At 54.4% G+C, this 25,679-nt stretch overlaps 1 protein-coding gene across 6 annotated transcripts in view; it reads right to left on the reverse strand.

Annotated features, from left to right (window-relative positions):
- Positions 1-856: 856 nt before the first annotated feature.
- The window catches only part of MGRN1 (mahogunin ring finger 1), a 106,192-nt gene continuing 81,369 nt past the window's right edge, over positions 857-25,679 (reverse strand). For 4 of the 6 annotated variants that reach the window (XM_073362742.2, XM_073362743.2, XM_073362744.2 and 1 more), the window contains 8 exons: positions 23,645-23,713; positions 20,748-20,907; positions 12,524-12,633; positions 9,645-9,868; positions 8,750-8,873; positions 7,930-7,975; positions 5,917-6,024; positions 857-3,574 (listed from right to left, as the gene is read on the reverse strand). In XM_073362742.2, the coding sequence (XP_073218843.1) occupies positions 3,351-3,574; positions 5,917-6,024; positions 7,930-7,975; positions 8,750-8,873; positions 9,645-9,868; positions 12,524-12,633; positions 20,748-20,907; positions 23,645-23,713 (1,065 nt within the window). In that variant the 3' untranslated portion in view covers positions 857-3,350. Of the gene's footprint in view, positions 3,575-4,797; positions 4,843-5,916; positions 6,025-7,929; positions 7,976-8,749; positions 8,874-9,644; positions 9,869-12,523; positions 12,634-20,747; positions 20,908-23,644; positions 23,714-25,679 lie in introns of all 6 variants that reach the window. The other 2 variants (XM_073362747.1, XM_073362745.1) reach the window with 1 other exon arrangement.

The following is a 25,679-nucleotide window of genomic DNA, read 5'->3' on the forward strand; positions in this document are numbered from 1 at the left end:
TTGGCTCCTGGTGAACAGCAATTGGGGTCTGACAGTTGGAGGCAGGGAGGCCAGGCTGAGCTCCTAGCTCCAACATGGGGTGGGAGGGAAGGCCCCCCCCCCCCCCACTAGCTGTAATCCGTGTTTTCTGCACTGTGACATGTAGTTAACCCTTTGACTCCTGGAGTCTCAGTTATCACCACTGTTAACGGCTAGGCGCAAGCTTAGGGGACACAAGGCGGCAGCAGCAGAGAGTGCCAGGAGAAGCTTGATGCCAGGGAGTGAGCAGGTACCGTGTCAGAGCTGAGGGGAACATCAGGGCGCCTATTCCCAGTGCACAGTCATGTTGGCGGGGTGAGCGGGTGGGTGCCACCAGCCCGGCAGCAGTGAGTCCAGGTGCTAGATGGAATGAACCCATCCTGCTTGTGCAGCAGGGACATCTCCCCACAGCCAACGGATGAGCTGGCCTGAGGGTGGGGAGGGCCATGGTCTGAAGAAGCAGTCATGAGCAGCAGGGCCCCAGCAGCCCCCTGGGAACCTAGAGCCTGCCTGCACCCAGCCAGACCCCAGGCCTGGGGCTTTGCAGATAGCTGCTTGGGGAGACAGGTGCTGTGTTCAGAGGGTGGGGCTGGCAGGACGGAGACCCCTTAACACCTCTGCAGCCACAGCCTCCACCAGACCTCTCCGGGCCCGCTGTGCACATCATGGGGTCTGAGTGCCGTGGGGCCTGGCCTCTGCAGGGAAGTTGGTTTCCGGTGACAGGGCAAACCCAGGCCCGAGTCTGGGCTCAGCCGTCTGCCCCAGAGTGCTCTGCTCCGCTCCCCCTGCATGGGGCAGGGGATGCACACACAGACTACAATAACGGCCAAACAGAGGCTATTGCTGCATGGATTTATTACTCTAAACAAAGGAACAAAGGGAGGAGCCCCCAGAAATCCCTGCTGGGGGAGACAGGCGGCTGGCCCATCTCACTGGGGAGGAGCAGAGAATGAAAGGCATGGTGGCAAACGGAAGCAGACGGCAGAGCCCAGCAGCCATGCACACAAACCTGCCCCTGGGAATGCGTCCTTGTGGGCAGAGCTCCCAATAGGGACAGAAGACTCCCGCAGGGTCCAGGCCAGCCCCATGGATGGGGTGAGGGGCTCCCCACAGCACAGAAAGCAGGAACAAGGCACACAGCAAGGTCACCGCACTGAGCAACATCGATCAAGGCGGGCACAGGGGGCACCAACAAGGCCATGGGCACTGGGGAAAAGCAGGTGCCCAAACACCTCCTGCTCCAGGTGTGCAGCTGTGTGCAGAGTGCAGGTCTCCCTCAGCCCCGTAGGCTGGCAGCACCCCCATGCCCCGCTAGCCCCGTCTGGAACCCTGCCCAGGGAGCATGCAGCTGCAGGTCAGGACGAGGGGCAGAGAGATTCACGCCCCTGGAAATAGCGGTGATAGAAGCTTCCCTGCTACCAAAGGGAGTCACCGAAGTCAGTGGCAAGGGCGGGGAGGTGCTTTTCACGGCATCTTCCTGTGCCATGGCCGTGCCTGCTCTCCAGGGGAGGAGCCGTAGCAGGAGCATTGGGAAGACTGACCCCTCTGCTACCCCAATGCACGCCCCATCTCCTCAGCAACAGACACCCGAGCCCAGGAGAGCGCAGTGAGGGCCTAGGGGTGATCTTCTGCCTCATGAAGGCCTTACCAGGGTGGAGGCAGCTGGCTGCAACTCAAAGGGGCCATGGGTTAGGGGGTGGTTCTCTGCCATGGAGGTCTTTCCTATGCCCCAGCATGGCAGGAATCCCGTACCAGGGGGCAGGACCCCTCCGCCTGGGCTTCACTGCTGGTGGTGCTGAGCATGGAGCTGCTGGCTTTGGAGAGATGCTGGGCCCAACCCCACCCACAGCTGAGTGCTCGACTCATCGGCCCTGCCCCAGCCAGCGGGAAACAAACTGCCAGGCTGATCCTCCCACACCTTTGGGCCCTGCAGCTGTAACAGGGCCTAGCACTGCCAGGGCGCTGCTCCCAACTCTCTGCAGGCCGGGCTCCCTGCCCCTGCCAGGGCTCAGACACACCACGGTAGTGCTGGGGCTATGGGGAGATTCCAGGGGCTAGGACTTGGGCTGGGGAAGGGTTTCCCCAGAGCTAGGAGGAGCAAGTGGCAGGGCTTCACTGCAGCAGGGAAAGTGGGCAGAATAGTAAAGGACGAAGAACAGGCTATTCTTCCTAAGGGCTCCCCTGAACAGTGTCACTCAGCAGGGCCCCACTGGCCCTGGCCCTGCAGGTAGCCAAGTGGGTGCTGCTGGTGGCAGCCTGGTGGGGCAAAGCCCCCCCTTCCGGCAGGAGTCTTGTGCTTGTGTCTAAGGAGCTCAGAAAGCAGCCCATGGAGCCCGAGGGCGCTGACAGAGCAGGCTGCCCTGGAGCCGCTGGCAGGAGTTTGCCAGTGCTGTGAGCTAGGTAAGAGCCGGCCTGCAGACATGCATGGCATGCTGAGATCCCAGGAACCAGGGCCTGGCAGGAAGAAGCCACACAGCAGGGCGGGACAGGTGCTAGGTCCACCCCGGCGCAGCAGCGACCAGCTCCCCAAGAAGGACGGGCTGGAGGGAGCAGGGGAGCAGCTGGTGGCTGAACCCAAGAGCCCCCCGTGCAGGATCAGGAAGGGGAGGGGCATCCCGTGTGCCCCATGCTGGAGATTCGGCTGGATCTTCCCTGGGAAGGACTGAGCAGGAGCAGGCTCCCCACAGAGGGGCTGTCCCTCCTGGGAGTGCAGCTGGGGCCCTCGTCCCTCTGCAGGGGAAGGCATAAGCCTATCCACACTGCTCCTCCCACACAAGGCTTCAGGGGAGTGAGCGCCAGCTGCAAAGCAATCATGGAGCCACCAGCTGGACAGGTGGCAATGCCACACCCAGGGGACCATCGCCTGGGGACAGTAGCACCAGGAGAAGAGGGAGTGCCACGTAAGTCTGGCTAGAGACCCCCCCCCCCGGGCTGGGAGCCCCCAGGAGAAAGCAGAGCAGACCCTGGCCGGCCTGCAAGGGGTGACTGGCCCAAGACCTATTTACAGGGGAGGGGCAGCACAACCCTACAGCTGCGACAGTCCTCGTGTTTACAAAATATACATGGGAGTGTCCTTCATTTGCATCCCGCCCCCCAACAACTCCCTCCCACCAGCTCCTCTGTGGGGGGAGGGAAAGGGGGCGGAGGGGTTAGAACAGGAAGTACTTTAAACATCTTTAAAAAACCAACCTGTGCAAAAGTTGTGCCCGTTGGTGAGGGGAGCAGCCAGTCCCAAGAGGAAAGTGGGAGCCTGGCTCGAACCCACTGCAGGGGGCAGCGCCTGCCTTCCTCTTGCCCCATTTACAGACTCATTTAACACACCCGAGCCATGTTCAGAGTGTCATTTGGGGGCCCTGCTGGGCGTGGGAGGCTCCCAGCTCCCTCCGGGAGAGGAGAGCTTGTGCATGTGGCTTGGGACGCAGTTGAGACCGCCGCAGGCCTGGGCGGAAGGAAAGGCTGCACGTGTCCTCTGGGCAGAGCTGGGGCTGGTCAAAGAGGAGGGGCTGAGTGGGACTGTTGGCGCCATGGCTTGGAAGGGTCTTGGAGTCGGACGACCCTGAAGGAGGGGGGAGAGAGAGAGAGAGACAGATGTCACAGCCCAGGAAGACAGCTCGCTCGCCTTGCGGTCCCTGCCTCCCTCCCTCTGATCAGCCTAGGGGTGGAGCAGGCGGGCACAGGATGGGCTGAGCCACAGCTTGGGGGAAAATCAGCCAGCATGTGCGCACCAGAGGAGCCCTGTGGGCACGGGACCTTTCGGGGGTGGGGGGAGGCTAGAGGGACTCAGGCTGCAAACGGGACACTCCCCACAGTCTAGCATATGCCAGGTATGTCCCGCTCTCCTTTGCTCGGGAAGGGAACTGCCCTGTGCTGGCTCCCAGGACAGAGGGGCTGGGTGGGGACCCAACAAGGATTTCCTCTCCAGTTTCTTGGCTTTGCTGATGAGTGCACGAGCCCCATGCCCTCTGCCACAGTTCAGCAGGACGTGGACCCAGCGGGCACCGGGGCCCAGATGGGAACCCCCGCAGGTTTCAGGCTCTTGGCCCCCCAGTCTTTGGGGAACCCTGCACATGGTGAGCAGAAGCAGATCAGATCAGATCTCCTTGTGTGCGTGTGAGAGGGGGTTTCTGGGCCAGTTCCGCACCCTGGCCACTTGTGCTAACAGGGCTGAGTTACCCACATGCTTATGGGCCTCCTGCAGGAGCATTCAGCGAGGGGCTGCGGGAGGGTGCTCAGCATGGCAGGGACCGGGCTCCTCTGTTCCTGTAACAGCAGCGGTGGCTGGAGGCACCATGCGCCCCTAGTCGTGAGGAGCAGTGAGCTGAACTCACCTCGCTTTCTTGGGGAGAGGGACACTGGTGGCCTGCCCAGTGGAGCCTGGCGGGGTGCTGGGCCTGGCTAGCGCTGGGCAGAGGGGACTCAGGAATGCTGCCAGGGGGTAGGATCAGAGCTGACAGGTCAGTTTGCAGACAATTCACAAAGGAGGCACAAGCTGAGCAGTCTGGAGAGAGAGAAGCCCTGGGAGCAGCTGAACTCCAGGATTTCAGGCCAGTTGGCTGAAATCCCATGCCCTGCACTGGGGCCTGTTACTGCCACCCTGTGGTGAGGGGAAACCACTGCAGCAATGCACCATCCTGGGCCGAGCTGGAAGGGCAGGGAGGGGAGAAGGGGCCAGCCTGGTACTGACACATTCAGCTAGTCTGCCCCCACCACAGCCCCACCCTGAAAGGGGTCCTGCCGCCCCATGCAATTCCCTGCGCATAAGAGAATGAGACGACGTACCAGCTTACTCCTCTATCCCAATAGAGCAGGAATCGGGACCCAGTGCTGCCCAGGGCAGGAGCAGGGAGGCAGACAGAAGGAAGGAGACATTAGAGAGACGCTCAGAACAGACCGCGACTCTACGGGGGAGAACAGGCTGCAAGGACTACAGCTGACGGAGCTGCACTGGGAGCAGCTCAGCCACGAAGCCCCCCGAAGCGCAATCCCCTGCCCGCGGCACAGTGAGTGGGCCCCTCCCTCGCCCACAGGCTGGTTCCAGGATGAGCCCAGTGTGCCGCGTGTGGATTGTGGTGACAGCAGGCACCCCTGCTGCCACAGCCCTTCCTGCACAGGCATCCTGGAGGAGGATTCCCCTGCTCTAACGGCAGCGGGGCTGCAGCCTGGGTCCTCCCCTGCACAGCCAGCAATGCTCACTGCTCAGCGGCCCCAGCATGGCAGGCCCTGCCTCTCCCTCCCTGGATCAGCAGTATGGAGACAAGGAGCAATAAAGCCAGGAGCCTGCGCTCTTCTCTGGGTGTGCCCGGGATCTGCTGCCAGGTGGGCTTTTCCCCTTGGTGGGAGCTCACAGCTGGAGCGCCAGGGCCAGTGATCAGATGCGGCTGTCACTAGAGGAGGGAGACCAGGGGTTTTCAGCCCCCCCACATATTATGCCTCTATTCATGTACTCCTGAATCTTCGGTGGAGTGGGGAAAGAGAATCTCACCAACTTGCACGGGGAGGCCACTATCACACTTGCAATTGTGTTGCCGTCTGGTGGCTGCAGCCCAAAGAGCAGAAAGGAGGAAAGGGGGTGGGACTGGAAGCAGCAAGACAAAAGGGTGAGGGAGGAGGGGGATGGCAAAGGGAGATATAGGGCAAGTTACCTCTCTGGGAGCCCCACTCACCCATGCCCCTGGAGGCAGCAGTTAGCTCCATATGATCATGGCAAGTGGGTGCTTTAGGGGAGAGTTTCGCTCTCCACTGGAGACGAGCTGCCTGATGCGCCAACCCAGGCAAGCAAGCTGCAAGCAGGGTGGCTCAGCCTGCAGCCAATAGGCACAGCACAGACCCCTTGCCAAGCCGCGGCGGCACCACCCACCGCCAATCAGCACCGTGCCCGCACAAGGGCTGGGCTGTTACCTGGCAGGTACACATCAACTGGGGGGTCGCTCTCCGACCGCATACGGCTCCTGTGCTCGTTGCAGTTGCTCTCTGGCGGGATGTCTTCCATGGAGGGCAGGCGGCTACCTGGAGTCAGCAGAGAGCTGGACAGCTTAGTCCCGGGAGAGAGATGGAGGGGCCTGTGCTGCCTTCCCTCCCGAGGAGAGACCAGTGCTAACAAGGGCCCCCCACTGCCATACGCATTGGGAGAACAGGTTCCTTCCCCACTGCCCCTTGCTGCGCCCTGCAAACGCTGCCAGGTGACAGGGCCAGCGACTGAAAAAGGCACCTCTCTTGTCTGCAGCCGAGACACTTGAAGACACATCAGGCCTAGGGAGCCCAGCGAAGTCGCGCAATGCCTCCTGCCATTCCTCCTGACAGCCCTGCCCTGGGCACTGATCACAGCACCAGAGTGCGAATCCTAGCAGAGCACTGAGCCAGCCCCAGGCATGCAGGGAACAGCCTGGATCTTACCCATGGAGCAGCACTGGAGCAGGGAGATGGCCACCTGGCACTGGGCAAGACGGAGAACCCACCCCGGCACTCTCCTCCTTCCCCATGTGGAAGCCACCTCCCACAGCAGATCAACAGGCAGCCTGGTGTTACTGAGGGTTTGTCTAGGGAATGAGATCTAGGCTTTTAAGTTGCAGTGAAGTTTCCCATCAAGTGTTTGGGAATGGTGGGTGCTGCCTGGCACAATGGCCAACTGAGAGCCTCTGCCTCCCACCTGGCCCTTGGGCGCAGGCTGGGGAACATGGTGACAGCAACAAAGGGGAGGAGAATGCACACAGCCAGCCTGGCACTGCACTACTGATCTGCCCCGTCAGCCCACCCTGGGCAGAGCTCAGCTCCAGGGAGAGCCAGCTGGGAAGGAACGCATGAGAAATTTCAGTCACTGTCGCTTCCCTAGTTCCCAGCTGGCGTGGTTTCCCCTTCAGCTTCTGCCACTGTCCAAATGCAGTTTTTAAATGCTCCCTTTGGAAGATCTGAGACATGAGACGCGCTGGAAGGAGTCACAGCGCACAGAGCTCTGCGGATCTTGATAGTTCTTCGCACAAAGACCCCTGTTGCACAAAGTTCATGTTTCAATGAAGAATCACACCTGGGGCCCAGCAGTGATGGGTCAGGCGCTGTGTCCGTGCACAAGCACTAGGGGGCGCTCAGTCTCCAAGGAAATCCCATGGACAAAGCTCAGGCTTGTCTAGAGGGTGAGTGCATGGCAAACTGGGGTGTCAATCTGCAGCACAGCAGCCTGCCCCTGCGCTAACTGGCCACGTGGACCCTGCTACCACACGCAGCGCTCCCAAGCACTCAATGCACACAGGGGAATGTTTACGTCTTGCCTCTGAGTTGGGAGGTGAGATTCCCAGCTCAGGTTAGTTTGTTAAAAACAGTGGTGTAGCTGGGGCTGCATGGGTGGCTGCTCAGACCAGCCACCTGTGTATGTACCCGGGATCCAGGCAAATACGTATTCCAGCAGCTCTCCCAAGACGCGGCCCATGCTACCCCAGCTCCATTATTTTTAGCATGCTAGCTCAAGCAGAGCTAGTGCTGGTATGTCTGCACAGGCTGGAAATCACATCTCCCAGATTAAACGTGCACATACCCTGACTGCATGGTCGAAGGATCCATGTGGCCAGTTGATACGCAGCAGGCTAGCGTGCTGCAGATTTACCCCCCAGCTTGTTGTCCGGACAGGCCCTCAGACTGGGGAATTGCAGCTGATTAGCCATTGTCAGATTCAAGTTTCCAAGGGGAACTGGAAACCCCAAAGCCGGTCCCTGGCAGAGGGATTCCCACATTCAACAGAGATCAGTGACCCGGGCATGTGATCCTAGGCTGAGACCATGTCCATCCCCAAGGAGCACCTTCCAGAGGGATTAGAAGGAGCCCTGCCATAAGCTGAGAGAGCAAGACCAAGAGGCGAGCAGGGGGTCAATTCCAGCCCCAAACTCTACCCTCTAGACTAACTTATCTGAAGGCAGGACGTACCTTGCTGCAGGGATGAGATCCCCTCCATTTCTTCAGCCACTATGCTCTGGAAAAGGAGAGAACAGAATGACCTCTGCAGGCTGGAACCCCTCCCCTCGGACTCAGTATACTGTACCGACGTGCTCAGGAGGGCTGTGTCCAGGACAGGGGGCAGCCTGATGCCCCGATACAGGGTGCCCAGCAATATCACCACACTAGCAGCGTACTGGCCTGGGGAACGAGGGTGGCCACCTGTCCAGTCACAGCACCCCCTGCTGAAACCCCCTCCTGGAGGTTCCCAGGTGTCAGATGCTGATTGTGGGTCCACTGGGCAGGCCCAGGTTGGGAGGTTCAGAGCTAGGAAGCTGCAAAGCCAGCTGCAGTGATTGGAGCCAGAATTAACCTAGATCTGCCACTCAGGAATCCTTCTGCACCGGCAGGAGCATCCCATGTTAACAAAGCCCTTCAGGTGCCAGCCCCAAGGGGTTAGAAATGCCCTCCCGGGCTGTAATTGTAATAGTTCCCATTGTGCCCAAGGGGAGGGGTTGGGAGCATGGGAAGCCCAAGGCATTGGGGTTGGGGGGTAGAGAGCTGTGGAGTTAAGGGAGGTGGGGAAGTGTTTGGGGCTCCCCGGCAGCAGACTCCGGGCTCCTTCCCATCATGCACTAAAGGGTTTACCCTGAGCCCTGTTACTCAGGAAGATCCTGCCCGAAATGCACCTCCCCCCAGACTGGCACCCGTAGCCAGCCGCCAGGCCACAGCCCAGAGAGTGGCCCTTCACTGGTGCAGGGCTCATGGGGCAGGGAGCAACCAGGGTTGAGTGCTTGGGATGGGGACTTACTCCAGGAGAGCTGTTCTTCCTCAGTACCAGCTCGGCCCCGCTCAGCGCTGGCTGGGAGTCCGAGTCCTCAGAGAGCTTCTCCTCATCCTCTTCGTGGATCGGCGACGAAGGAGATCGTAACGCACTGGGGGTAGGAGAAGGGTGACGTTGCAGAGAGCCACAAAACACAGCAACTTACATTCCCATGGCACCTCCCAACCCCTGGCAGGCACAGCACAGCGGAAACGGCAGAAACCAGGAGGTGCACAAGAGTGTAGGCAGGGGAACGTGTGATCAGGAACCTCCCTCCCATAGAAAGGGCCACAAGGGCATAAGCAGCCGCTTTGAGTGCTCAGACCCCTGGGTGCGTGTCATTTGAGACACAAGCCAACAGTCACCTGCATAGAACCTGCTCAGCAGGGCAAAGGGCCACCTCAGGCCTGCTGGGATCTGAACTTGGCATTCCCAGGAGTTTCAGCCCCTTCTTGCAATGCTTGTCAGGGCTCTGCTTCCGGACTGGGTCTCCACGTGTCAAGGGGAGGCTCACCTGCAGCCTGGGGCTTGAGGGGCATGATACCAGAAAAAGCTCAAAGGAAGTGTGGGCATAGAACTGGGGGTGCGGGACATGGAGAGTGCGAAAGCACGGCTGCAAAACCAGCTGAAAATCCGGGGCGCCACTTCCCAGCCTCACACTGCACTAGGACAGCAGATCGCTCTGTGACCAGGAGCCAGGAAGGCTACTCCCCAGCTCAGTGTGTTTATGGACAGCTGATATGAGAAAGCTGGGGACCTCCTGTGATGCAGCCTACGGAGACAGATGGGAATGGTCGGTAGCTCTGAGCTCTCTAGGGGTATTTAGAAGGCACGTGCAGGGAAGAGGCCCTGGGGGAGGGACGTTTCTGAAGTTAGGGCTGACCTGTCTGGAGATTTGCTCCGCTTGCTCTTTTGAGGGCCGCTCTCCATGGCTCTGTCAATCCCGGCTAGTGGGCGGCCTGCTGGGGGCAGTCCATCCACCACCCCGGTGTAGCTGATTTCCTCGTACAGAGGAGCGGAAGGGATGGATGGGGAGATGGAGCGGAGGCCATTCAATGCTTCTAGCAGCGAAATGGGCTCATATCCTGGAGGGATGTTGTCGGAGCTCTGCAGGTGAGGAAAACAGGGGTAACATTAGGCAACCCCACCAAGCTGGACCCAGTCCAAAACCTGGATCCCTGCTTTATTCTTTGCACAGTAAATCCTTTGCTCCTTTAATGGTTAATTTAAAGGGGCACCACCAACTTAAAATTTTGTGCACACATCTGTTTCAAACAACAGTCAAAATTCGATAAGGCAAAGATTAGAGAGAGCAATATGTTATGTGCTTGCTATTTGTCAGTTTATTTCTTTTGTGCATCCAACAGCCCTTCCTGCTGCTTCCTCCACATAGCGAGTTTCCTTTGTTGTCTGTCTGGGTCTTTCACATGACTGGGAAACTGGGGGCTGAGGGGACATGCCGTACATGTCGACGGTGTCCTGTTAAAAGTAGTTAAACCAATGTCATTTGAACCCAATTATTAATCACCATCATCAGCGGCAAACTGCACCTCAATTCTGTACCGCAGTGCTCATGTTTTGGGGGCAGGCTGGTAAATTCCCAAAGGGAAGTTTTTATTGCGCTGAGGAGGAGTATAAAGAATATGCCCAGCTCAGCATCTCTGCCACTGACTGAGATGTTATAACCCATTCACTTTGTGATGCCTTTCAGTGCCAACAACATCTGCTCTGACAAAGCACAAGTGCCTTGTAGAGGTTGGTGCATGCATGCCGGAGGACATAGCAGCGAGGTACAGCACACTGTGGGTTTAGGCAATTGGAGAGGCAGTGGGGGATAGTGAGCTAAGCGAGCAATGAAATACTTAATTGCATTGACACTAAAACTGCCCCTAGGTTCCAGGATTATTGCCCCACCAAGCTGGAGGGGGCATTGTGTACAGACACCAGCTCAGAGCTCCTGTTTCAGGAGGCAGCAGACATGAGGAGACAGTAAGAGATTGGTTTATATCGGGGACGTTTTCTTCGCAGTCATGAGGGGCAAGAACCAACCCTTTTATTTTGTGTTTTCTTTTTTAAATGAAAGCTCAGGTGCTGTAGCTCGGTTCTGAGGCCGGGGGGTGGGGGTTGGATCCTGCAGTGAAGTCCACAGCCAGGGGCCACACAGGGCCCTGCGAATCAGTCACTGAAACTTACACACATCTTTAAGCAACAGCTCCCTCTCATCGGGCACTTACCACCCAGCTGTCCCTGCAGCCTATTGCTCTGCCTACAGCACCACAGGGAAGGGAGGGATAACTCAGTAGGAAGGGAGGGACAGCTCAATGGTTTAAGCATTGGCCTGCTAAACCCAGGAGGGTTGTGAGTTCAATCCTTGAGGGGGCCATTTAGGAATCTGGGGCAAAAATTGGGGATTGGTCCTGCTTTGAGCAGGGGGTTGGACTAGATGACCTCCTGAGGTCCCTTCCAACCCTGATATTCTATGATTCTATGACCACTGCAGGGTGCCCTGCGTGATCCTCGGAGGGCCTCATCTGCAGCTTGCGAGGAGGCTGCGGGCTGTGTCAAGCTTGTATAACAGCATCAGACAACAGCCCTCATCTTTAATGAAGAGATGCGACCTGCAGAGAACACAGGTCCCAGTGCCCCACGCTCTACCATGAGCCAAGCCCCCAGGCTGATTGGAGCAAGAGGAAGCAGGAGCCTCCCTGGTGTTGAAGATGAGGGTAGCTGCAAGCCTCACTGGATAGGTCTAGGGGATAACAATGGATCGCTCCTCCCTCTCTTAGGTCGGTCACTTGCATTAATACTTCAGCTGTGCTTCCCCCTCCTGCTTGCCAAGGCGCGGCCCCTGATTCGTTGCGCTGTACCACAATCATGAACAAGTCCCAGGGTGCAAACACTCAACTAGAAGAGTTTTAGAGAGGTTTTTTAAGCAACTTCACAACCAAAGGTGTTTGCTTTACACAAGGTGTGCAGGGACTCTTTTGCAATCAGTTCTGCTTGCATCTGAGACTTGGTTTGACTCTGCTATTGTCAACCCCAACCTCTCTGAACAAGAGTTTTACAAAGAGAACCCAAGCACGCCCTTCAAAGAGATCGGGGCTAGACAAATCCAGACAAGCTCCCTCAAGCAATCCCATGGGTGGAACAGGAACTCGACAGAGGCTCTTTTTCCCAGTCCTAGGAGTCTGGAGCAGGAAAACAAGTAAGAAGGGGTTTTGATCTCAGGGTTCCAGTACAGGACCGGGGCCAGGAATCCCTGTGTTCTGATACTGACTCCCTCTGGACTACAGGCAAGTCTCCCAAAATGTATCCATCTGTAAAACAAGGATAATGCTGCTTCCCTCCAGCACAGTGGTTGGGCGAGCGCTATTAGAACGAATGGGAGCAGTGTCTGGGGTTAGGGCACTGTGGGCATTAGGAGGAAGCGAAGCCCAGCGTGTTAGCAAGCCCTCGTACGTGGAAGGTCTCACATGCTAGTGAGACTCCTGGTGATTAATGACGGGTTTCAGAGTAGCAGCCGTGTTCGTCTGTATCCATAAAAAGGACAGGAGGACTTGTGGCACCTTAGAGACTAACCAATTTATCAGAGCATAAGCTTTCGTGGGCTACAGCTCACTTCACCGAAAGCTTATGCTCTGATGATTAATGTGACCAAGTCCACTCACTGTTTCCCTTGCACATTTCCTGTTGGGTAGGGAGACAGCACTCGCTTTGGGGGAACACAGGGCCAGAAGCCATACAGGGTTGAGAGTTACTTACAGAGTGCTCATCATGGTCCATGGTCTGCGCCAGGACGGGGCTGAACGAGACGGGCGACAGAGCCCCAGGCTTCTTCCTCACAGCTCGGATCTGCAGCAGGGCGCGGAAGGCTAGGAGGGAACATTGTACAGGTGACTAGATGGCCAAAGCAGCAGGTCAGACAGCGCCAGCTTGTGCCACAGCAACTCCACTAGGGACATGGCTCAGACACCCCGTTAGCAGGCAGAATTCACCATGGTGAGACCCTGCACCCTAGAGACCAGGAGCTCCTGGGGGGAGCTGCCTCCAGCTGACTGGCACCGATTTCAGGCTAAGTCTCGTAGCTGAACACACGGAAGCCAAGTGCTGGTGTCTAGCCCCCTTAGCTCATCCGCTAGTGCAAGAAACTGGAGGGAGGAGCAGTCTGGCAGAAGACAGAGCCCCTGGCCCCGAGCAGCATCTGTAGCGAATGAAACGGCAGCTCTATTTATATGGAAATACAGCCCCAGGCCCTTCTGGAAGTGCCCACTCTCATAACTAACCTGGGGGGCGCTGCTGCACCTGAGCAAGGCCCTACATCTGCAGCCAGCCGTGTCAGCCTGCCCCCAGCCAGCGACCCGCAGGGAGGAGAGGGGCTGACGCATGGTGGGAGGCCAGGAGTTGGTACACTGTGGCAATCCCCAATGCAGGCCCAGGGCCAACATGCAGTCGCCAGGCTCGGGCACCGTGGGGCAGCACTGCAAAGGCCCTCAGACAGGCAGGGACCCCAGCTATGGCTCAGGAAGACTCCCTGGTGCATAGGATGCTGCACTAGTGCTGGGAGGTGTGGGGATGGGGCCAGGCCTGGGGCTACTCCCTGAGAAGTGGGAAGGAGAAAGAAAAGCAGGCCAGGCTCTGACAGATTTGCACACAGAATGCCAAGGAGACCGTCAGCAGCTCTCTGTGACTGCTCTGCCGCGCTGGGGGCGGGAGACACAGCTCCCTCTATTGTTTCTCAGCCTCAGATTTGTTGCTCCAGGCCAGGGTGGGGGTGAGGAGTTGGCCACTGTGTTAATGTGGCATTAATTTTCTGGTAATGGGGGGAGTTAAACGATGACTTGTTAACACGTTAGGGCTAGGAGGCACATCAGATGCACTGAAATCCCCCAATGAACAAGACTCTGAGATGGTCTGAAACGGGTCCAGGCCCATCCCATACAAAGGGACAAGGTGATTAAACTCAGGCCTCCTTGTTTCATTCACAGGCTCACGTTGGCCTCCATGTCACTACCCTAGAGCAGCCTCTGCCCAGACAAATCAATGGGTTCTTTTGAGGGAAAAAAATAGATTTTTTTTCACCACTAGAAATCAAGGGTTGCTATTTAAAATACACAGTTTTCTTTTTAAAAAGAAACCTGATTAAAATGAAATCTGAATTTAACCCAAAATATGTTAAGGTCTAAACTTACTATAATTTTTTAAAACATTTAAATAAAAAATAAATATACTGAATCCATGAGCCTCTATCAAAAACTGTGAGATAAAGGCTGCTTTATTGATGTAAAGAATCCAGGGAACACAGCTAACTTTTGAGGTCAAGCTTTATAAATATGGCACATTAGCTAATGCACTGTATTAAGGCCTTATTTTATTTAATAAAAAATCAATTTTATGTGCTGTTGTGTGTGTTTAATTAAATTCCAGTTACTATCCTATTGCAGCTTAACACAAATTACAAGAAAAAAGTTAATTACCTAGTAAATAAGCAATATATTATTCACCATTTTCTAACATACTAAAAATATACAATTAATAAGAATTTGAAAATATTAAGCTATATAATTGCTTAAATAAATGTATGTAGTTATAGTGTACTGTCCTAGGTAGCAAAAAGATGTCCTAAATCTAGCGTAAAGGCTCTATTTAGTTGTAAATCAACATGTTTAAATGGTTATATCAACCAATGACAAGGCACCTTTCTGTAGAAATAACTGAAGTACAACTGGAAAAGTTGATTCAAATTGATGATTTGGCTGTCCATGGGGCGATTTACATCAATTCACCCTGCCTCCATCTCATTTCTGGCCCCAACTCACTCTCTGGAAAGCTCTAATTTTGTCACTTTGCTCAGACTTAGGTTAAAGGGAGTCTAAGAATACACCAGGCTTGCAACTGATACCGCTTGCTTGTGCTTAAAGACAACCCAGGGATTAGTCAGTTTCCCTGTTGCACTCAGCGGCTAGCAGGGCAGCGTGAAGCCAGAGGTTACGGGGAGTTTGAGCTGCGTTGTCTGTAACTTGGTCCAAATTCAGTTTCAGGACTAGACAAGAGCCTCTGATCAGGATGCTGCTGTGGACTTGGATGCTTGAGGCACTGCACACTATCCAGTTGTCTAGGTAAGGGACATGCTGGACACCTAGGCAGCGCAGGCAGGCCGATACACGCGCTAGGCCAAAGGGGAGCACCGGGTGTTGACTGCATGTATCTCAGGCTATAACGTGAAGGTGCTTCCTGTGGCCTGGATGTATTACCAGGAGTATGTGTCCTGCACATAGAGGGCAGCATACCAATCTCCACTCTCCAGGGTAGGGTAATGGAAGCGAGGGGGACATCTGGAACTTGATTTTCTTAGTTCAACTTCCTGGAAGTTTTGGGGAATTAGGAATAGAATCCCTCTGTGGTGACAATGAGCCTTTTCTATCACTCCCCATTGCAGAAGAGACCGGACTTCTTAGAGTAATACAGTCTTGTGAGATGGTCCCTGAAAGGGGACTGGGAAGGTGGGCTGCGGGGAGGTAGGTGACTGGATAACACATTCCTCTTCACATTGCTGAGCACCCACTGGTCTGTCGTTATTTGAGTTCCAAGCACTGTTAAAAGTGCAATAGGCATCTTCCAAAAGCTGGGATACATGGAGAGCCTGGTATGCTGTCCAAGTGACTGTTAAGAAGCTGTTGATGTCTAGTGAGAAGGGCCTGATGGAGACAAAGCCGTCTGGTGCCATCGAGAAGGCCTAGATTGTCTCTTAAGAGTCCGGAAATCTCTGCTGGAAATGTGATCTGTGAGGGCAGAGGTCTAAACTGTTTCCTCTTTGATTGGGGTGTACACCCCTATTGAGCTCAGTTGTCCAGGAGTTTTTCAGGGTGCACATGACAACGTCAGTCTTTTGAGAGAACAATTCAGACCGCTCAAACGGCAAATCCCAGATTGCAGCTCCTTTGGAATTCCATACACCTGGAGCCACGGGGAACATCTCATGGCAAGGACAGTGGCCACGGATCACAAGGCTGTAACAGTTGCATCAGTAGCTGCATGGAGGGATGTTTTTGCTGTGAGGTGCCCTTCAGAGCCATAAACTGTTCCCTAGTCTTCTCTGGTAGTCTGGCTAAAGCTGTAAAATTAATACAATTATATTTGGACAGGAGAACTTGACGGTTAGCCACCCTCAACTGTAGAGTGAGTTTTCCTGCCATATATAGCCAGTCTCTTGAGCAACCTGTCTTTAAGCTTGGCTTTGAGATGAGACAGGTGTGAATGCTCACTGGCGGCCATAACCACCAGTGAGTTGGAGACACATCAGAGAGTGTGATAACTGATAACAATCAGAATCCATTTGAGGAGCCTGGCAGCATCTTTCCAGTCTTTTGGCTGCAGGTGGAATAGAAACTGGGGTCTGCCCAAGGTTTTTCTCTGGTCTCAAGCAGGGCTTCTTCAATGGGAAGGACCACGTTTCCCGTAGCAAGTGTTTGTGCAGCATCAAGGAGACTGCAGATTTTCTTGAACCAGCTTCACCTGCACTCCTAAAGAAGAGGCCACTCTTCTCATTAGGTCCTGGACAACCTTGAAGTCCTCTGGAGGTGACTCTGCGGGTGACAGCCTTGTCTGGAGATGACGAAGTGCGTGGAGGGACATCCAGGGGTTACTTGAGTATCTCATCCTCCTCAATAGGGGACAGTCAGAGGAGCCTTATGAAAGGCTTCTTGGACTGGAGAAGGGGACCCCGGCTGGTCTGAGATTCTGAAGGAGGTCTCAGCTCCCTTGGAATGGGCCACGACCAGTATGGCCAAGAGAGGGGAACTCCACAGTTGGAGCCTCCCACAGTGGAGGTCACCATCTTGGGGCTTCCTTGAAAAAAGACGAGTCATAGTCCTTAGAATCTGTGCCCCTGTTATGATGTCTATGAGGTGATCTGAAAGGTCAGGATGGTAACAGAGTTCCGAGTCTGAAGAGGGAATGTGTAACTCCCCAAGGAACAGAGGGAGCATTCCTGTCAGGGCTCAGGGGGGTCTTGAGAGAGATGGGCCCTGTAGTCCATATATAGCATGGGATAAGGAGGTTTGAATGCTGATGAGGTAATGGGTGTTGGCAGTTTTGAAGTCGACTTTGTCAGTGATGACAAAGGCTTCGGTTTTAATTATCGCTCTGGGAAAGCTGACTTCATCGATGGTCCCGGATACGCTGAAAATACTGGCAACGTCTACCACACCAGATGTCTCTGTGTGGATGGTGCCGGGTGTGTCAACAGTACGGACAGGCCCAGTGGTGCGCATAGTGCTGAGAATGCCGAAGACCCTGTGGTGCTCAATACCAGAGCTGGGTGTTCCAGTCGTGGAAAGGCCAGTAAAAGGAGACACCCAAGATCTCTTGCAGATAGGAAGGCTAAAGGAGTCAGAGGCACTGACTCGATCATTGGTGGATCCAGCATTGCCAAGGTGGTCTGGATTGTCTGTACAGGTGAAGAGGGGCCCAGTAAAGATAAAGGCATGGGACTCAATGGTCCTGGAGGAACTGGAGTCTGATGGAGCTGGTGAATGCTTATGTTTACGATGCCTCGAACCGGCACTGAAGGACTTACTGGAAGGCTTGCTCGATGAAGACTAAGATTTCAAGCGCTTTTCAGCATCGGAATGCTTTGGGTGCTTTGAGGCGGCCGACAGTGAGAGGAAGAACACTGTTTTTCTCTTGACTTGCATTCCGAGATGCGGGCAGCTGGAGGGGCATTCCTTGTGGATTCAGAATCCATCATCTCATGTGCAGGTTCAGTTCCAAGGCAAACCCACCACCACCACAGTGCACTTTTAGGCAAAAATCCCTCTGCTTTTTTCCTTTAGTGGGGGAGGAGGTACAAACTAGATATCTGTCCCTCACAATACCTTTTCCTAGTTAGAGTAAGCAGCTTTTGTGCCTGTCCATGCTAAGGAACAGAGGAGGTGGTGGCAGACATGCCCCTTTCATGGCCTTGGCTCACTGCACAAGGAGAGGAGGAGGACATGTGCCACCTAGTGGTCTGCTGGCAAAAGCCTTTGACTTGAACACACTGAGCACCCGTATCCCTGCACTGGAACATACATGTGCCCAATCACTTATTTTATCTAGTAGTTATTAAAAAAAACAAAAACCCACACACTTCAGCCTGTCTCCCCGCAGTGTGTGTCTTCCCCCCCCAACCCAGTTCTTATCCTTTCCCCCCACTTCTGTCTACTCCTGAGTCTCTACATTCCTCCACTGTCAGCAAATAGACACGCTCTGCCAGCAGGTTTCATCTCCCTCTAGTGGTCAATTCACAAGGAAGATAACAGCCTTCTATTACTACCAATTACTCAGCTCAAGTGGCAGAGGTCCCAAACTAGCTGGTGACCCATGTGAGGGTCAACATGGTTCCACATGAGGGCATCAGTTTTTTCAGTAAGCTTTTTTTAAAAAAAGAAAATGATATAAAAGACTGTGTTAAAAAGAATGTTAAGATTGTACAGTGAAGCACTCATAAGTTAGCCTGACATCTGGCATTTCCTGTCCGTACAACCTTAATTTGCCCCCCTCCCCCTCCAATACATATGCATTATGATATAATCTTTAGTTACATGATCAGATACTGTTCTTTCCACAGGATCTTCTGAAGACCCAGCTATCCTTTTTAATGGTGATCTGGAAACAAATGGGGGTTTTCTTTGTTTGCTTTTTTATGCATAAAGAATGCCTGAAAGGGTTTCTGTGGTGTCTAGAACAGAGGAGTTTTGAGAGCGCTCTATGGTGCACACTACATTCTAAGTCTTAAAAGATACCAGAAACCAGCAGTGTATATGAAGCCTGGCTGTGTGCGGGTGCAAGTATTTAGTTAACATGGTTATTTGGGACCCAACTGTGCCTTTGTGGCTTCATCACATTATTTTTGTTATGTAAAGAGCAAAAGCATAAGAGTTTTCTATTTAAAGAGAGGTTACTTTTGAGGTGGGAGGGTTCTTTTTCTTGGTGTACTCTATGGATCCCTTGATTCCCTGCTCTGTTCATTCCCTCTGAGGCACCTGGCATTGGCCACTGTTGGAAGACAGGATACTGGGCTACATGGATCTTTGGTCTGACCCAGTATGGTTGTTCTTATGGAGGACTAGAGAACTAAGGTGATATCACAAGTATCAAGGAAGTGAAACCCAAGGAATGACAAGGAAAAATAATGTCTAGTAGGACCATTTAAAAGTCTCTGTTGAAGATTTAAATATCTCCATCCTTTCAATTAAGGACCTATAAAGCTTCTCCCCTCCCCCCCCAGCACTTCTCTGGTCTTTTCCCAGCAATTATTTCCCTCCCCCTCAGCTCCTCCATTACCCCTGACTCTCCCCCAGCCTTTGCACTGTTTCTGGCGGTGTGGGAAATACGGTTCTGTATTGCAGTTTAAATGAATTATTACTCAGAGTTCTGTATTAATATGCCTACTAAGGAATCTATTTGTCAAAAAACATTTCCTGAATCTTTTCTGTTGTCCGTATTGTTACAGACATACTTGCTGACAGGTATTTTGAAATAAATGACCAAAAATAATTGAAACTGGTGTGATTATACTGTGTTATTTTGACAAATAAAATATTCAGCATTTTGCAGAATTTTAATTTTTTTGTTGCAGAATTTTTAACTTTTTGGCATAGAATTTCCCCAGGAGTAGTATTTGGTGCATTTACGAGCACCAGAGAGAACACCATCTTCTGAAGCAGTCGGGGACACTTAAATATTTATATTGCAGTAGCTCCCAGAAGCCCCAAGCAGGATCAGCTTCCCAGTATGCTGGGCACTCCGCAAATGCACACCAAGACAGGCCTTGTCCCAAAGATCTTACAGTCCAAAACAGTGAGCGGGGGACAGACTGGAGGGGATCCAGGATGGAGCAGGGGGAGAGGAACTCAAGGCAACAGCTGTAAATACATGTTTGAGGAATTTGGAGGTGAAGGATACTGGGGATATGGGGCGGTAATTGAAGACGTAGGCGAGTATGGGATAGGTTCAATACATCTGATACCATGGTTTGATTCAGGCTGATCACATGGCTTTCGGGTGGCCAACAAACAAGCAGGGAAAGCCAGCTGCTTCAGGCCCTTTCAAATTATAACACTGAGCTGTTTAGTGCAAGGTTAGCCACCTAGCCCCAGAGACACTTAAACGAGCTTGCAATTAAACATGTTACAATTAAATGAGCTTGCGTCCACAATAGGCCCTCCCGAGGCTCAGAAAAAACTATCATGCCTGGAAAAGCTCATCAGAGCCAAGGCCCAACTTGCAACCTCCAAACCTGTCTGATTAGCTCCCAGCATGGGGTCATGCTTGTGACCTAATCCAATTTGCTGTCCTATTCCTAGTAACTGCTGAAATATTAACAGGGCACTGAGCTGGAGACAGGGCTGCAGTTACTCTGCTCTGCATCAGGCATTCATTTTTTGAATGAATAGGCCCTGAATTAGGGGATATGGAAAGGATTTAACACCTCCAAATGCTGGACGTAAAGCAGGCTGGTGGTAGAAGCCAAACAGACTGCTGACTCGCAAGAGCTCCATTCATTTAATAGAATGCCAATGAGTTAGCATCAACCCTCTGGAGTGACCGGAGCCAGTTTGCTTCAGGAAAAACGGTGGTGCTTACATAAAAGACACACCCTTTTCCTCTCCCAGATGGGGCTGCTAGCTTGACACACAGGGTGAGTGGACTGAAAGGAAGACGAAGATACACACTGCTGGGACACTGGTCGGAGGAAGCTAAGCAGGCTATAGTCCATCTAGACTTTGCCTCCCGTTCTGGTCCCACTGGCTGAGCAGGAGGGGAGAGAATCAGACTACAGGTTTCTGCCCCACCCATAATCCCAGGGCACCAACCAGTCACTTATGCTGCTGGTCAGTAAAGCCACCCCTGCCCAGAGAGGTTAGGGCTTTTGCACCCGAATGGGGAGACTGCAGCTACCCAACGGATGGCAGTGAGACCTGCACCCTCTCCTGAGTGTACTCACGCAGCCTACAGATGGGGCAGTTGTTGGCCTGGTAGCGCAGGGTGTCTGCACAGGAATTGCACAAGCACAGGTGCCTGCAGGGCAAGATGAGGGTGTCTCTCAGGTCGGACAGGCACACCACGCACTCGTTGCTGTTGTCACTGTTCTCATCATCGGAAGGCTGTTATGAGAGGAGAGGCAGTGCCACGTGAATACAGGTGCTTTGCGGGGAAGGAAAGGGACACTGCAATCCAATGAGGTCCTTGCAGCTCAAAGGTGAAATATGGCTCAAAAGGTAAAGAGGCTGCAATCCATGCTCAAGGAGCTCAATCTATTTAACTTAAAGAGAAAGTTAAGGGGTGACGATCACAGTCTACGAGTATCTACACAGGGAACGAATATTTGATAATGGGCTCTTCAGTCTAGCAGAGAAAGGTCTAACACATTACACATTTTTTAACCACTGCAACAATTTACCAAGGGTTGTAGTGGATCACTAGCAACTTTTAAAACCAAGACTGGATATTTAGAAAAACATTTGCTCTAGGAAGGATCTTGGGGCAGGTCTCTGGGCTGTGTTCTACAGAAGGATCGCCCTCGACGATCACAATGCTCCTGTCCAGCCTTCTTCCCCTGCAACAGAACAGGCAACCAGCAGGGGAGCTGCTGAGCAGCAGGAGAGAAGGGCAGCAGCTGCCCACAGCTCAAACCAGATCTGCCCTGGGGCCAGGGCCGGCTCTAGGCACCTGCCTAGTAAGCAGGTGCCTGGGGCGGCAAACGGGAAAGGGTGGCACTGCGGCAGCTTTAGGCGGCATGCCAGAGGCAGCTCCTCCGCTTCCCCCTTCGGCAGCATTTTCCATCGCTGCTTGGAGCGGTCAAAAAGGTAGAGCCGGCCCTGCCTGGGGCAGCAGCGGAGAGAGGTGGTGACACCTACCATCTCCTCCTGCTGATTCACGCACGTTAATTTCAAAGTTCTGGGTGCAGCTCAGGGAACACTGTCCATTCAGAACCCAACACTTGTGAACAGTCACCCTCCAGGGCCTCAATACAGAGCCTCAAGGGCTCTGAGGGCTTCTAAGTAGCCCCAGGGACACAGGCTGCGGCAGGGAGTTTGTGGCCTTCTTCGAAGTGAGATACCTAGGGTGGGAGAGGGAAGACCCCTCCATCCCCCTTGGTGTAACACTGCCACACTCTGGGCTCGATTATACGGCTTTCATTAAACAAAGCCCTGCGACTGCAGCTGACAGTCAAATGCAGCAGTCGCTACAAAGAGGAACTTGCTCCCAGTCACAGCAGCTCCCTCTACTGAAGCCAGGGGTGGGGGGGGGAGGAGAGAGGAATCCTTCCAGTGCAGTGGACCCTGCTCCCCCCCATCAGCAACACTTGCTGAACCTGGAGCAGTCGCAATTGTTGGGGAAGGGCCCAACCATTAGTGACCTCAGTGATGTGCACAGACATGCTCGTCCTTTCGTGTGAGTTCCCTTTGCTGACGCACGCTGGGACGCACGCCGCACTGTGGGGCGACCTAGACGTAAACAAGACGACACAGCATCTGCTCCTGCCAGATGAGCGAGCCAACCTGCTGACCACACTAGTGAGCAGCTGGAAGCTGCCTGCGGACATAGTGTGCACTCTTGATCAATTTCAGGGCTCCTGCGTGTTGCGCAAGGAGGTCCTTCCTCTCTCCTTTTCACACTGGCTGCTCACTGTACTGGAACTGAACGACAAACAGCCCGAAGTCTTGCACTGACAGGGCTCTCTGTCTGAAAGAGCTGGGTCCGACGGCTGGTCAGAAGACAGCAGGAGTGCAAAGAGGAGTCTCTAAGGGGACCAGGTAATAGGATTTGAAAAGAGTTCCCCGCCTCCCCACGGGCTACCTGGTGGAGCAGCCACACAGAGGGCATAGATTGTTAGCACAGGCCTGGGAAAAGGCTGGGGGAGAAGGGGTGGGGCTTCCCCTGTTCTGTTCCCTTCCTAACATCACTTCCTCCCGCAAGCACAGCACTGGGGAATCGAGTACAGCACTCCCAAAAGCAGTCAAATTTGTAGAGGCCAACACCCAGCACTCACCATGCTTCTCATCTGCAGAGCACATCACAGATGAATACTCTCAGCCTCTCCCCCCTGCCCACTGAGCTGGGAAGGTCAGCATTACAGAGGGGTAAACTGAGACTCAGAGAAGTTAAATGACGTGCCCAAGGCCATGCAATAAATAAGAACCCAGGATCAAATCCCAGGCTTGTCTTCTCAAGAAGGAGCTGATTACGTTTGTAGTTGAAGCGGTTTCCATATAATCCCTTTGGCACTAGTGAGACTACTCAGAGTCAACTCCTCCACGGCTGCAGGGACATGGAGAGAACAGCAGTCCATTCCAACACATGGCCACGTCCAAGGGATGCACTGCAGCGGCAGACCCAGCACAAGGGGAATGTTAACCCCTGGCAATGAGGAGCCAACCTGCACACACTAACAGCACCGCTACAGTCGCAAACCTCAGGGATGCAGAGAGCTCTCCTCAGCCTGCCCTGTGCTAACCGACCAGTCAGTTGCAAGGAGTGATCTCAGGGAGTGCGGTGGGGGGTGGGATCAAGGACCCATTTACAGGGGAGGAAAAGGAAGACTTTTCTGGGCTGGGAAGCAGCCTGTGCAGGGCACCAGAGACAGAGCGCGCAGTAGCTGAGCCTGGCACGGCTCTTCTCGTGATGGACCGTTATTGGTATGGGCTATGGAGAGAGGTGCCCACGGAAACCCAACAGCAGCTGGTGCCTCACTCCCTCTAGCTCCTGTGAACATCAGGCACAGAGCCCATCCTCAGGCTGCCAAACAAAACCGAAGGGGACAAATTCACCACTGACTGTGGCATCACAACAGAAGGGCCTGGACTGCCATAATTAGCAGTAAGGCAACATGACCAGTACCTTTGTCTCCTGGTTGTTTTTATTCTCGATGCCATAGATCTCCTGAAGCAGGTAACTCACCCGATCCACCTAGGAAAGAAAGGGACTTCACTTAGCCTAGGAGTCATGGCTGCTCTATTTGCATTTATTCCATTTTAGTCACTTCACCTGCAACAAGGGAGAGAATGGGCTGCCAGACCCGCGCCACAGCCTAGGGCAGGGGTGAGCAAACTTTTTGGCTCGAGGGCCACACCTGGGTGGGGAAATTGTATGCAGGACCATGAATGTAGGGCTGGGGCAGGGTGTTGGGGTGCAGGAGGGGGTGCGGTGTGCAGGAAGGGGCTCAGGGCAGGGGGTTGGGGTGCAGGAGGGGGTGCGGTGTGCAGGAAGGGGCTCAGGGCAGGAGGTTGGGGTGCAGGAGGGGTGCGGCAGGGGGCTCAGGGCAAATGGGTTCGGGGTGCAGGCTCCGGCCTGGCACTGCTTACCTCGAGCAGGTCCAGGGTGGCAGTGGTGCGCAGGGGGCTAAGGCAGGCTCCCTGCCTGCCCTGGCCCTGCGCCACACCCGGAAGCGGCCAGCATGTCTGGCAGTGGCTCCTGGGGGTAGGGTGAAGCAGGCGGCTCCTCCACATGCTGCCCTTGTCTATGGGTACCACCCCCAAAACTCCCATTGGCTGCAGATCCCCATTCCCGGACAATGGGAGCTGTGGGGGGCAGTGCACGGAGCCCTCTGCCCCAGGGGCCACAGGAACGTGGTGCTGGCCGCTTCCGGGAGTAGCATGGAGCCACAGCAGGCAGAGATCCTGCCTTCGACCCACTGCGCCATGGGTCTGGCAATCCCGCAGGCCGGACTGAAAGCCCTGATGGGACAGATCCGGCCCACGGGCCATAGTTTGCCCTCCCCTGGCCTAGGGGGTGTAGCACTGCCCGTGCAGTGCTGAAGGGGAGCTGATCTACACAAACATAGCAAAGGAGCCTGGATGAGCCATGGCCCAGCAGAGCCCCTCCCTTCACCTTCACGCTGAGGAGCGGGCTTCAGACAGGGGCACCGGAAAAGGAGGGGCCAGGAGGCCATTACTGGCGGTGAGTGCAAGTGATGTGAAGGGGGAGAGGAGCGAGTGGAGGCGGGGTGAGGGCAGGGCCTTTGGGGCAGGGCCATGGTTCCGGCGTCAGCGACCCCCTCCGCTTTTAGGGAGCTTCCGTTGCCCCAGCTTCAGAACTGGCTGAGGGGCAGGGACAGAACAGGGGTTACATCAAACAACTGATAATACTGCACTTGGCTCATAGCAGGCCTGCAACAGGTGCCTGCAACTTCCGCTGGCTTCAACGGGCGCTGCAGGACCTGGCCCCTCTCAGGATCAGGCCCTTCTTGGTGGCTTAGCTTTAATCATGGATGTCCATGCTGAACTTCAGACCCCCCTGCTCAGTTCCATATAAGAAAGGCTGGACAAACGCAGCAGCAGCAGACCTTGCTTCTGCACTGTGGCAGCCAAGTTTCCCCAGCACTTGTTACCAGCATGTGGTGTTCTGCTTGCAGATACCCACGAGTCAACAGAGCCGGAGAAACGGTTCTGTATGAGAAAGCTACTTCAGAGAGTCAGGCTCCTGGGAGAGCGCTAGGTGAGCGCAGTGAATTTACCTACAAAAGTGCTCGAGCCCTTGGGGTGTCTCCCCTTTAGGACAGTACATGGATAATTACTGGGATGGCACGTGCAAGTGCAAAGAGGCACAGCTGGCAAATCGTAACTGGGTATGGACTGTACTGCAGCTGCTATGAACCTTTGGCCTTGCCGTGTGCCCAACGCAGTGCCCCTCCACATGAAAAGCCATGGAGGAGCAGGGTCAGCAGCTAGTGCGGTGATGCCTTGGCCTAGAGCGCGTGTGCATGTAGTAACTAGGTCACAGGTTCAGTTCCCACTGCGGGAAGGCTTCTTAGGTTATGGTTTCCCACACTGGGGAGATGTGGCAGGGTGCGGGTCTGCCGCTGCATCACGAGACAGATGGGGTAAGAGGGTGCAGAGGATCTTTTCGTCTCTGTTCCAGGAAAGGGATGAGGGGG

This window comes from Lepidochelys kempii, chromosome 10, assembly GCF_965140285.1.
Source record: "Lepidochelys kempii isolate rLepKem1 chromosome 10, rLepKem1.hap1, whole genome shotgun sequence".
In the NCBI taxonomy this organism is placed as follows: Eukaryota; Metazoa; Chordata; order Testudines; family Cheloniidae; genus Lepidochelys; species Lepidochelys kempii.